This window comes from Trichechus manatus, unplaced genomic scaffold, assembly GCF_000243295.1.
Source record: "Trichechus manatus latirostris isolate Lorelei unplaced genomic scaffold, TriManLat1.0 scaffold00097, whole genome shotgun sequence".
NCBI lineage: Eukaryota > Metazoa > Chordata > Mammalia > Sirenia > Trichechidae > Trichechus > Trichechus manatus.
The window spans coordinates 2464247-2478125 of record NW_004444033.1 but is presented as its reverse complement, the minus strand read 5'-3'; the positions used below and the strand labels follow the sequence as shown (position 1 = coordinate 2478125).

At 45.9% G+C, this 13879-nt stretch overlaps 1 protein-coding gene across 1 annotated transcript in view; it reads right to left on the bottom strand.

Moving 5' to 3' along the window:
• SND1 (staphylococcal nuclease and tudor domain containing 1) overlaps positions 1 to 9922 on the bottom strand; it is a 503780-nt gene extending 493858 nt beyond the window's left edge. The window contains exon 1 of the mRNA XM_004382627.2: positions 9454 to 9922. Within this exon, the coding sequence (XP_004382684.1) occupies positions 9454 to 9531 (78 nt within the window). The 5' untranslated portion in view covers positions 9532 to 9922. The remainder of the gene's footprint in view (positions 1 to 9453) is intronic.
• Positions 9923 to 13879: the final 3957 nt, after the last annotated feature.

Sequence of the window (13879 nt, the reverse complement as noted above, 5' to 3'; positions counted from 1 at the left end):
TTCTGGTTTTTAAAAATGGGGCTTATAAATAAGAAACAAGACAGATGTAAACAGACAGTTAAAACCAAAAGGCAAAAGTGTGTGGCTCCTCAGAACTACAAGAACAGAAAGTGACGAACTCAGAATCTTCACATTTTTAGATGACACTAACGACTTCCACAGTCATGATGTGCCAAGTCACCGGCGCCAGATTATAGGAAAATGCTGGGAATCTATGCAAATAGAAGGGGAAGTGGCAGATGAGTGTTAAAAAGGAGCAAATGGCCTAAATCAGACACATAAAACAACTTCTCAGCTGCCAGTTATGACCCAGGACCAGGATCTCAGTCACTGTAAATGGACCCCTGAGGACGTCAGCCAAATGGATCAAGCCACAGATTCAAAGCAAAGTAAAATGTCTTGGGATTTTGGTGCATATATTTTCACCACAATTTAAGAAAAAAAAGTCCTAGGAAACCATCAAAAGAGAAACCAAAAAAAAACAGAGAAAGCCCTAACCTCCCCTGGTATAAAACCTGGGAACACCTACCCCCAGACATAGACTTCCTGCATCACTTGTGTCCTGTCTCTTCATCTGCAGACAGTACAGGAGTTCAACAAGATCAGTGGGTCCCAAACACCAGGCCCAGATCAACCCCAAACTGACTCTTTCACAATCTCCTGGTGGGGGGTGGGGGGTGGGTTAAAAATACAGATTCCTAAGTGCCAAACTCCAGGGATTCTAATTCAGTGCCTCTGAAAGGGCCTTCTAGGTGGTCCTGAAGCAATGACCTGTTTAGGAAATCTCTGGGCTCTTTCTCTAAACCTACTCCCACAGAAGATTTAAGAAGGTTTACAATAAAAACTAAACAAACTCAAAAGAAAAAAAATCATATGAGGAATTACCAAGAATAGAATAAGATGATCCCTGTACTTGAACATTAAATGGAAGTGGAAAGGGTCTGGGAGGAAGAAAAAAAAAGAGGCTCTGGCTTCCAAGCATAGAACCCAGAACCCCATCACACCCCACATTCCTGCAATCCCCAATCAAGAGTTGGGCACAGACTCTACCCATGAGCTCCAAGTTCCCTGAGTTCCCTCTTCATCCCTCCACTTCTCCAGTCAAGACCTGTGGGTCCAGGAGAATGGCAGGGTGTTCTGAAGTAGAGGCAGGACCGGGAGATGAAACCTACTGGCATCACGTTCTGGGTCTCAAACAACCACTCCCACTAGGCTATCCTGACCTTACTATCAAAAAGAAGCCAGGAACGTCCCTTACTTCTCCCCACCCCCCGCCTCCTCCACCATCCAATCACTTAGTCTAATTCAAAGTCCAACACTCTATTCTTCCGCACTAGAAAGCAAGATTTCAAATAGTCTAACTAAAGGAAAACTAAACCAGTGGCTATCAAGTCAATTCCGACTCAGGGCAACCCCATGTGTGTCAGAGTAGAACTGTGCTCCACTCAACTAGTTTACTTTCTCCAAAAAACCAAGCAAGGGGAACAGAAAACATGTGTCCTGCAGGAGAAGCACCAATTCACAGTCAAGGCTGCCATAAGGCATGAGATCTCCAGCTTTGTTTCATCACGCCTAACATATATTAATGTAGGGTTTCTTATCCAATTGCAGCCTTTTGGGACTGGAAGGAGCTTAGAGACAATGAGTCCAATGACTTCATTTTACAGAAAAGGAGAGCTTTACCCAACATCATCCAGATGGAGAGTGGCAATGCCCGGGCTAGGAGTTGTGACCCCTGACTCCCAGGCCAGTGATCTCTCCTCCCTGGCAGGCTGCTTCCCAGTGACAATGGTAATAAATTAGATTTGTTAACTTTAAGCACTGGTTCCCCAAGTCTCTCCAACTCCTCTATTATGTGTAAGGTTGGATTACAAGTCTGCCCCAAGCAGAATACTTCCTTCTCATATAAACAGAACTTAACGCACCTCAAAAATTGTTGAGGCATAACGACAGAGGGGAGACAGTGCCTTCAAAGTCGCTCCTCACACGAAAAGAAATGGGAAACTGTGTCAAGCCACCAGGCTTGTATAAAGACTGAACACCTCAAAAACGATACTTGACAATGACATTTGAAAAGGACATCTAAACTTTCATTAGATTTATTTTTCCTGTAAGTTGCTTCATAGAGGGTTAGTGAAAAAGAAGACCCTAATGAGATGGATTGACATAGTGGCTATAACAGTGGGCTCAAATACAGCAACGATTGTGAGGATGGCGCAGGCCAGGCAGGGTTTCGTTCTGTTGTACACAGGGTTGCCATGAGTCTGAACCAATTCGACAGCACCTAACAACAAAATTGATTAACTTCCTAATTTTCTAAAAATGCCAACTGCAACCACTGTTCATTTTTTTCTTAAATATTAGCACTAAGTGAGAAAAACATAACGTTAATTTATCATATTGCATCTCACTGGAAATAAGTGAAATCCCACAACACTCCATCTGCACCAAATGTTCACAACCTGTGATTCTGCATCAATTTCTGCTGTAAAAACAAAAAGCATATGTCAGTCTCCCAAGAGAGGAAGTGGCAACAGAAACTGGGTGTGCATCCATCTCCCAGCAAGAAATAAGAAAAGCTATACAGCCCATACCTTTTCCCCAATAAGGCAAAGCATTTCCTACAGTATTTAGCTATGCTCTTACTTGGAGAAATGAAATAAAACAAATCCAAAGGCCAGACCCCAAAAACATCTACCGCATCCCCTGCTAGACCACACTTGTCATTTGGATAGCTAGTCTATGCCAAGAAATGAGTGCACCATAGGCCCTAGAACCTTCTTACCTAGATTCAAAAACCTGGCCAATTTTCCCTTTTGAACCTACAAATGGAAACTAAAATTTTCACCTATTTCCCAAATTTCACTCTCCAAGTGAACTGGAACATAACCAAACCAGTTGCCGTCGAGTTGACTCCAACTTATGGCGACCCCATGTGTGTCAGAGTAGAACTGTGCTTCATACGGTTTTCAATGGATGATTTTTCAGAAGATCACCAGGCCTTTCTTCTGAGATACCTCTTGGTAGACTCCAATCATCAACCTTTTGGTTAGCAGCCGAGCATGTTAAATGTTTGCACCACCCACGGACTCCAAACTGGAGCATCTAAATCCAAAAACTCATTGCTGCCTAGTCGATTCCGATCCACAGTGACCCTACAGGACAGAGTAGAATGACCCCATAGGATCTTCAAGGCTGTAAATCTTTCTGGAAGCAGACTGCCACATCTTTCTCTCATGGAGCAGCTGATGAGTCTAAACTGCCAACCTTTTGGTTAGCAGCAGAGCTCCTAACCACTGTGCCACATCGCCAAGTCACCAATTACCAGCACTGGTCTGCCTGGTCTCAGGGGTTCCCAACCATGTTAACTGACACACTCTGTGCACGGGCTAGTTTCTTCCTGACCACAAACTGAGTTCTAAAGCATGCTACTTTGCTTTTCCATCAACAATGTTAGCTAAAGCTTGCAAGGCTGAAAGTGTAGCCAGAGGCCAAAGCAGAAGTAAATTCCATGTGGTAACCAAATTCCAGCAGGAGTATCAACACTGACAAGTTCTATATGCTATTCAGCTTGCACTGAGCCTGCTCAGCATTATCTTTTCTTCCCAGCCCCTTCCAACGGAAGAAAGGCAGCAGCCTTAGGAATATACAGGACTGTCTAACCCAAAAAACCAAACCCATTGCCATCAAGTAGATTACAAGTCATAGCAACCCTAAAGGATAAAGCAGAACTGCCCCACAGTTTCCAAGGAGTGCCTGATGGATCAAACTGCCCATCCTTGGGCTAGCACCCGTAGTAGCTCTTAACCACTACGCCACCAGGGTTTCCAGACTGGCTAACAGGAAGTCAGAAAACCTTAGTCTTGGTAAGAAACATGAATATGACTAACAGCAAGTATTTTTTTTCTTACCAGTCTCCCATTCTTTACCTTTATTCAGTGGATTTAATGTCAGCTACTGATCTCACCAGAGTACAATGACCACCTCCACTGCCTTTCTGCCCCTTATCACACTTAAACACAAATATTAATAACCCAAGTTAAACCCATACCATCTATGTAAGGCACCGAACTTGAAGAAATTGAAGAAATACTATAAAATCACAGAAGACTACTCATTAATGGAAATCTCAGGGCCTTTGCACTTGCTGTTCCCTCTACCGACAACACACTTCCCCTATGGTTGGCTCTCTGATGTCCATCAGGTCTCAGCTGAAATGCCATCTTCTAAAAGAAGTCTTTCCCAAACACTCTATATAAGGAAGCCACCCCCTCCCTTACCCCAAACCACCCTATCCCACTACCCTACTTCAAATCACTACCTTAAATTCTCATGCTCATTTCTCGTTTTCTCGTTTACTGTCTGTCACCTTTATAAGCCATGAGGCCAGGAATCTGATCTTTTTTTTTTTAAAACCACTGTATCTCCAATGCCCAGAACAGCTTGACACAGCAATCAATATTTATTGATTTATGATCAATAAATATTTGTTCAAGGAAAAAATGAAATACGGTTGCTTCTCCTTCTATCAGTCCGTGTGTGGCAGCAGCCACTGTTGGCATAACTAGAGCCAAATGGACCTTGCTTTTCCCACAGAAATCTGACAGAAAGCCTTTAAGACACTGTAACAACTTAGTGTTCCTTTACCTCCAATCTTGACTGAAAGCTAACAATGCTTACCTGCTGGGAAGTGGGCAATTTTAAGACTATAGGGAAAAGCCTTCCATCCTATTCTACCTACTTCTTTGCAAATGGCTCTACTAAAATATTGTTATTCAGCTACCTTGCTCTTGGAGCGGTAGGATAAGGGTATTTTAAGTAGCTGAGAAAAGGGGTTTTGTTCCCTTTGACGGTCTGCATGAGCTAAGTGCACGGAGGAAAGAAAGAGCAGATCAACAGACTACTCTGTCTTCACTGTACTCTTGAAAGACACATACCTCTGAGCTCGGAAACCTAAGAAACACTTAGCTACAATGAACTAAATTACAGGTAGCATTTCCTATGCCTGTGCACTGAGGAAATTTCCACTAAGCCACTCACCAGGAAGTCTACATCTCGCTTTACATTAACCTGGCAGCACGAGTCCTTTCAAGGGAGAAAATTATGGCCAACTCCTCCCCTTCAGGTGCCCCTTTGCCTTAGTCACCTAGCGGGAATCATGGTTTTCAGCATAAAACAGAAGTCTGGGAGAGGGAGTTTTTGCCCCTTCTGTGGGGATTCACTAGGGCGGGACCCGGGATTTGGCAGTGTCCTCCCTTTGGCCTTCCACACCATAAGCAGAAGATAAGCTGCTTCCATGCCTGCCTCTGACACAGAAGATTCAAGAATTGTGGCTTATTCATTGTGCTGTTGCAAAAGCAGCCAGTGTGCACCTGCTTGAAAAGACATGCAAACAGACGGAGTTAGAAGGAAACATTAGAGTGAAAAGAGATAAAAAAAGGCTCTCTCCCCGAAACAGAAAGTAACTAAAACCAGTTGCTGCCAAATGATTCCGACTCATGGCAACCCCACATGCTCTCCACAGGGCTTTCAATGGCTGGTGTTTCAGAAGTACATCACCAGGCCTTTCTTCCGAGGCATCTTTGGGTAGACTCAAACTGCCAACCTTTCGGTTAGCAGCTGAGCTCATTAACCATTTGTATCACCCATGAGCTCCTAAAAGAAAGTAAGCCAGGTCAGTAAAAGCAGGGAAAATGGCCATCCCTAAGTAGCTGCTAAGTGGGGTAACTGAATTTTATAGTAAATACCCCAAGACTTCTCCCAACCTCATCTATTTAACTTCTGTTGACAATACTCTGCTATAGCCAAAGAAGGTCTAGCAAATTATTCAAAGAAATTCAGAGTATGAATCTTTCAGGGTTTAGAGAAAATTAGATCTGATTTGACAGAAACGATTACTTATCCAGGTTATATTTTGTCTGCCCACATACTTGCCAGTCTCATCCCAACTTAAAAAAATATAAATCCCCTTTCAGTTTTTCCATCAGCGTCACTGCCTTTGCAGTAACAGAATAGCTCCAAAATACCTATGTCAACTGACTGCCCACTTCCTCCTTAAACACATTCCAGAGCCAACTCTGTCCTTTCACCCCCACTTTCATTAGTAGATGCAGCCTTTACCGTCACCATCATTTTTAAAAATGGGGTGAAATGCAAAGATTTTTACAACTTGATCCCCAAGTTTTTTCTTCAATTTCAAAAATAAGTAATACGGGACGTAGAACATCAGACTTTTAATATGAGGGTCCACGGTTCACATTCCCATTCAGGTGCTCTTTCATTCCACAGTAAAATGTTAAATAAATAAATAAAAACCAAGAGCCCCTCCCCCCACAAAAAAAAGTAGCGCGGGGCTTAGTAGGATTGCCTGGCAGAGACCAGTAGAAATTTGCACCTTCCATGGCGCTACAAGAAGTCCCTGGGTGGCGCTAACAGTTAAGTGCTCGACTACTAGCTGAACGGTTGGTGGTTCAAATCCACCCAGAAGACTGGGACACAGGCCTGGAGATCTGCTTCCAAAAGGTCATGGCCTTGGAAATCCTATGGAGCAGTTCTACTCTGCACACAGGGGTTAGCCATGACTTGGAATCGACTTGAGGGCAACTAACAACGGCCCTACAACCCTTTCTTCTGCCATCAAAAGAAGAAGGACTATTCTTCCCCAGTGCAGCAAACCTTAACCCCAGACCAGCCTGAGCCCAGACAACTCCGGAGGGCTCCCGCTGAAAAGCACACCTGCTTAGTCCTGCTCCAGTTTCTGCCCGTTTCTCCCAGAGGGTAGAAAAGCAATGACTACTGTTTTCCTCACCATCAAACTACTTCTTTCTCACTTTCCTCTGTCATAGAGCTCCATCTTCCTTTGTAGAGTCCTTACAAAGCCGTTCCTAGTACAGCTGAAAATGATTACTCTCCAGGAAAATACAACTTCACTTAGCAGAAGAGCTTCACACAGAGCAATTTACCAGTGGCCGATTTTTCATTCCAGACAAGGCTTCTAAGCCTGACACAAATCTGCCTGTCACTCTGCAGTTCACTGGGCTTCCCTCCCTCAACGCTCCCCTTAATTCTTGCCTGTAACTCACCACCCAACCCTCTGCAGTACGGTCACAGAAAAACAGTAGTATAAACTGCTCAAATCACTAAATTTGAAATGCCTCCTCCCAAACTCAAACGTCTTCCACACAACACTCCTATGCACACAACAACTACAAGCACCAAATGAAGTCACTTACCACAATAACAGCTCCCGGACAAGACAAGGAGTAACATCTAATCTCTTCTCAACTCAATTACAGTCAGCTTCACTTTCTTGCAATTCTGCGGCCATGCATCACCAACCCCGCCCTCCTCCATGTTACAAAGTCATACCCTGGAGTCCTGGAGTCAGAGGCAGCAGAACTGGATGGTTCCGAGCATGTGCTTTGGCAGATAGGCCAGGGGTTAAGACCAGCTCTGCCTCTTATTACTGAGGAAAAGTGCCTGTCCTTGAGTAAGCGACTTATTCTGTCTAAACCTCAGACTACCCACCGCTGTCGAGTCGATTCCAACTTAAAGTGACTCCATAGGGTTTCCAAAGCTGCAAATCTCTACAGAAGCAGACTGCCACATCTTTCTCCCACGGAGCAGCTGGTGGTTTTGAACTGCTGACCCTTCTGTTAGCAGTCGATCACTTTAACCACTGTGCCATCCCAGCTCCTAAAGTACACATCTGGAAAATGTAGCCAACAATCATATCTACTTGATAGGTATTATAAATGAGACAATATAACCAGAATATTCAGCATAAGACATGACACTTAAAAAATAAGCTATTTACTGTTGCCAATATTCAGTATCTGTGGGGTAATCTGTGAGAAAGCACCATCACCTCATAGAATCCAGATGCCCTGGAAGCCTGTAGCACTGGCAGAAGCAAAGATATGTGCAGCCTCATTGCCCTCCCATCCCACAAATGAGAGGGGCGTTTAAGAAAACTTCAAGCCCTGGCAAAGAAGAAAATTCAAAAAGACCCACTCAGCGCTGCCACTCCCACCACCACCTACAGTGAAGGGAAATATCAGTGCAAATAAAAAAGCAAATGAACAACAAGCCACTTCAGGATAATCCTCTCACAGGTCAGGTCAATATTTCAGAGGAAAACATACACAGACCTTGGAAATTCCCTTCTTAATCAGTTTCTGACAAATTCTGACTCTCCAATATACGTAAATGAAGGAAAAAGCAATATCAAAAGCCCCAAGGATCTGCTGGTGACAAAATATTACGTAAGAAATGAATATATGAAAATTAGGGAAACACACACCATGAAATCGAATTTACACACATACAAGCTGCAGAACATTTTAATCATTTGAAAGACAACGGGCAATGAAAAGAAGATGTTTTTTAAACTTTCTACAACAGCAAGAATTGTGAAGCTTTGGGAGAAACAGTGTCATACAGGTATTTGCTGTTCCAGATGGAAAAGTCAGAACTGCAATCTAAAATGAAATCTAAAGTTGGCGGTCATCGCCACCAGAAAACCTGTTAAGAATCAAAAAATGCCAGGTTCCCAGATTTGGGGCTGTTGGTGAGATGACACCAGGAAGCTAGTAAAAATCAGAATTTATACTACAAAATTATCATGGAAATGAGGGTAAGTTTTAAAAATGAACCTCCTGTAGTTTTAAATTCTAAATTTACAAATGTAGGGACTGGGGTAATATGAAATCGGGCTCTGGACTGGGAGCCAGAACGCTTGGCCTCTGGTCCTGGCTTCAACCCAAAGCACCATGTGACCTTAGGCAAGTCACTTGCCCTCTTTTAAACCTGTTTCTACGGGGTGGGGTGGGGGGGGCAACAATGATCCCTAAGATTCCAGCTGGACTAAACTCTAGGAGGAGGAATACAAGGATCAGCTCTTAAGACTACAGACTTGACATGATCGGTGGAGGGAAAAAAAGGACACAGAGGGCCAGAAAGCAAGAAAACTTGGAGTAAGTAACTGAGCGCGGGTAAGCAGAGAAGCTTCAGGATGTCCAAGTACTACTAGGCTGCCAGGAAAGACCGGATGTCACGATTTGAGAAGTAAAAGCATCTTGAAAAACTACAAACTGCTCAGCAGATGTCAAAATGGACAGGACAGAGAGGATGAGGGGACAGATATCCATGAATTCTTCTCTCCGCTAGTCAATCAGCAATCGATCTGTCCCGGTAAACAGCCAGGAGATCAAGTGCCGCGACCACGGAAATCACTGTGACCCCTGATGCCAGGGTGTTCGAGAGGCAAGGACCAAGGAGGAGTCCGTGTCGGGCTCTGTCTAGAGAGGGGATTGGGAGGAGTCAACAGTGGGAAAGGGGCACAGGAGAGAGGATCTGGGAGACCAAGCAGGCTGGCAGGAGGGGAAGAAGAGCCAGAACCCGATCTCGCCCGGAGGCGGGCGGAGTGGCCGGTGTCCGGGGCCCCGCTCTCACCATCTTGACGATGCCCCGCTGCACGGTGGGGACCGCAGGTCCCCCGGAGGAGCCGCCGCTCTGCACGGAGGAGGCCATGTGTGAAGGAAAGGCAGCGAGTGGGGAGGCCGGCCGGACTGGAGGTGTCAGTGTGGGTGTCGGTGTTGGTGAGAGGCCGCCGCGGCTAGGAGCAGTCGGACGACGGGCTGCGGGCGATGGACGAGACAGACGCGCTGGTCGCTCACAGAGCAGCAGCGGGACTAAGAGCGATAAGACGAGACGTGATCTCCACAGCCGCCGCCGCCACACGTTCTACTCGCCGCGCAAGCGTGCCAGAGCACCGCTGCCCTCTGGCCAATAGGCGCCCAGAGCCTGCCGGACCTCAAGCCAATAGGCGCCCTGCTCGCGGAGCCCCGCCCCTTGGTCCCGAAATGGGTGGTGAGCTCTGGGAAGCGCTGAGAGAACTGATTTGCGGTGACGTGTTAAATATAGGGCGGGACTTCCGGGACAGCCGTAGTAGGTAGTGTCGGGAGGTGTAGTGGGAAGGAAAGGACACGTCAGCATCTGGCTGCTGGGCGCGAGGGGCCATGGGAGCCCCGGCGGCGGGATCGGCCTCGCCCTCCCGCCGGCCCCGCCCATTTCTCCCCGCCCCTCGGGCCGCCAAGGAGACCACGTGGACGCCGGCGCCCCAGGGTGACCCTCCGTGAGTGGAGAGTGCGGACTGAGAGGTCCAGAGGACCTTAGCTGGGAGACTACTAGGCCGAGTTCTGCAGAGATCGCAGTACGGGCTGCACGCCCACTTCTGACGTTTTCCCTCAGCTAAAAGTATGGGGAGAACTTGGAAAAGTCAAAGCATGGTGAGCCCCCTACCAGTTTTGCCCTGGATGCGGATCGCGGCCTAGTGTCCTCTGCTGTCGGGAGTGGGTATCTCCGTAGTATTTTTGTCGCACTTCTAAGCCCTTGATTGATGTTTGTTGATGAAAGGAATAAATTTCTCTTAGAGGGCTGACAGGTCCTGGACACGGGGGCCTGTCGCTCTCTCTGGACCGTGAGGAGGCAGCCCCTGATCGAGTGTAGTGAGTCCCCCTGGCTCCAACCGCCCAGTCCCTTCACCCAGCCCCAGCTGTTTGAGTAAAGAGAAGAGACGGGGGAAGGGGGGGTGCAGGACCTGGGTACGCAAAAGGCTAAGTGAATGTTTAGAGAGGACTAATATTCGTTGGGTGCCCACTATGTGGAGCCAAGCAGCTTACATGGACTATGTCATTTAATCTTAAAATCTGGCTCTAGACTGGGGCGCCACTTACTCTGTAGCTTTCAAGAAGAGATTGATTTTGCCTTCTCCCACACCTCACATATCCTAGAGTCAAGTTTGGGGATCAGCATCTTCCTAGATTCCTGGTGCCCTTACTATACCATTAATTCTTCATCTTGGGGAAAAAAAAAAATCTGGAGGTGCATTGCATATTTTTATACTGGCTCCATCTCTTTGAGATTGTTGTGTTCCCTGTCCCAACTCCCACCCTGTCATTGACACCTGTTGCAACACTCTTCTCTACCCAGTGATCCTGGAGGATTTCAACACTATAAGCATGGTTTATTCAATACCCTAGTCTCTCAGCTCCATCTGCCCCAGTTCAGCCACCCTCTCCAGCACAAATGAAGCTTTGTAACTGTCTCCTGGCTGAAATTGTAGACTCAAACACCCTATTCTCTTAATTATAACTGCTGTCTTTTCTTCCTGCTCATTCAGTTACTTCTCTTATACCTTATATTAGTTCTGTTGCTACATAACAAATTACCCCAAAACATGGGGATTAAAACAATAAGCACTTATTATCTCACAGTTTCTGTGTGTCAGGAATCTAGGCATGGCTTAGCTGGTGCCTTTGCCTGATGGTCTATCACAAAGCTGTAATCAAGTTGTCAGGCGGGCTGTGGTCACTTCTGACTGAGGACAGATTTGCTTCCGAGCTCCCTCATGTAGTTGTTGGCAAGATTCAGTTCCTCAAGGATGTTGGAGTGACGGCCTCACTGGCTCAGATCCTTGCTACGTGTACCTCCCCATGGGACAGCTCCCAGCATGGCAGCTGGCTTCCCTCAGATCAAGCCAGCAAGAGAGCAAGATAGAAGCCAACGTCTTTTTGTTACCTAATCTCAGAAGTGACATCCCATCACTTTTGCCATAGTCTGTTAGTTTGAGGTAAGTCACTGGGTCCTTTCAAGGGGAGGGGATTGCACAAGGTCAGGAGTACCAGGAGATGGGATCATTGGAGGCTGTCTTAGCGGCTGCCTGCCACACACTGTTCTTTGACTTTAACTAGGATTCAAAGTCTCTGAACAACTCTACCTCTTTTGTTGGCTCCCTTCTGCCTTCTTCTGGATCCTGGCTAGACTCCATGCACCATCCATAATTTTAGCCCCTCTCCTACCAGTATTTTCCTCTCTAGTCCCCATTGTCTTCCATCGCACTTACATGTCAAATCCCCAACTCTAGCTCTCTCTACCTTCTCCAAACCTATCCTTAGCTAGAGAAAACACCCAGGTGGGCAGGTTGGTGCAACAGTAAATTCATGGGCTCTCACCTATTGCCCGAAATTTCTTCTGTTTCCTTAGTCACTTCAGTCTCCAATCCTTCTGAGCCTGTTTCAGACCTTCTTTTTTCTCCTCTTAACTGCTACTCCACTGTCTTCCATGCGCAAATAGTGATGAAGTCTCCCACTTTGGATAATAGAAACCATCAAGAAGAATTTCCACCGTTTCCCACCATCAAATCTAAAAATTTATCCTTCTCCCTTGTTTCAAAGAAAAAACTCCCTCCTGCTGCTTACCCTAAACTCCCCAGCTATTTTGTAGATCCATCTCCACTATCCTTAAGGACTCTCTTTATAGGTGATGCCCTGTCCTGTTTTTGCAGTCTCTGAATTTATGCTGGATTCTTCTCGTTAGCATTTAAATATTATCAAATTTCTTACATTGTAAAAATAATTAATTAAACCTTTCCTTTACTCCAAATCTACCTCCATGTCTCTGTCCTCTATTCACAGGCAAACCTTAGTGAAATTCTTTGTTCGTTGCCTCTCCATCCTCACCCCACATTCAATCCTCAGCCCACTGCCCTCTGTCTATTGCCCTTGACAATTTACTGAAACTATTCTCTCCAAGGTGACTAATGACCCACTTCTTACTACATCCAAGGGACACCTTCGGCCCTCACTTTGCTTGAGCTGTCCACCACATTTGACACCACTTGCTCCTTGAGATGTCTTTCTTCTTCTGAGATACACACACTCTTTGTTTTTCTCCCGTCTCTAGCTGCTCCGTCTCATCTCCATTATGAATGAGTCTTCCTCTGTCTGCCCCTTAATATTGATGTTCCTCAGGGTTCTTCTCATGGTGTTTTCTATTCTAATTCTAAACATCTTTCTGAAATATCTTCCCCACTCTCATGGCTGCATGCCAATGACAACCAAATGTCTGTTGTTGGTGGTGGGTGTCATCAAGTTGGCTCCAACTCATAACGACTGTGTGTACAACAGAACGAAACACTGCCCGGTCCTGAGCCATCCTCACAATCATTATTGTGCTTGAGCCCATTGTTGCAGCCACTGTGTCAGTCCATCTCACAGAGGGTCTTCCTCTTTTTCGTTGATCCTCTACCAAACATGATGTCCTTCTCCAGGGGCTGGTCCCTCCTGATAACCTGTTCCAAAGGGCGTGAGACGAAGTCTCGCCAGCCTTGCTTCTCAGGAGCATTTTGGCTGAACTTCTTCCAAGACAGATTTGCTCATTCTTCTGGCAATCCATGGTATATTCGGTATTCTTCCCCTTCCCCAACACAATAGTTCAAAGGCATCAGTTCTTCTTTGATCTTCCGTATTCATTGTGCAGCTTTCACATGCATATGAGGCGATTGAAAATACCATGGCTTGGGGCACATGCACCTTACTCCTCAAAGTGACATCTTTGCTTTTTAACACTTTAAAGAGGACTTTTGTGGCAGATTTGCCTAATTCAATACATCATTTGATTTCCTGACTGCTGCTTCCATGGGCATTGATTATGGATCCAAGTAAAATGAAGTCCTTGACAACTTCAGTCTTTTCTCTGTTTATCATTGTCTTAGGATGGGTTCTCTAGAGAAGCAAAACCAGTAAAGTGTATAAATATATATAGAGAGAGAGATAATATCAAGGAAACAGCTCACGCGATCGTAGAGGCTAGAACGTCCCAAGTCCGTGGATCAGGGTAGAGGCCTCTCCCAAGTCACACAGCTGCAGAAGCTGGCAAGCCCAAGATCGGCAGGTTGGAGAGCAGGGCTCCCGCTCACAGGCTGTGCAGATCGATGAATCTCAGGTTCGGCAAATAAGCTGACAGCTCAAGTCCCAAGAACGGGAGATGAGACAACAGGAAGCAGCCACAGGATCCAGAGAGAGCAAAAAGCCAGAAC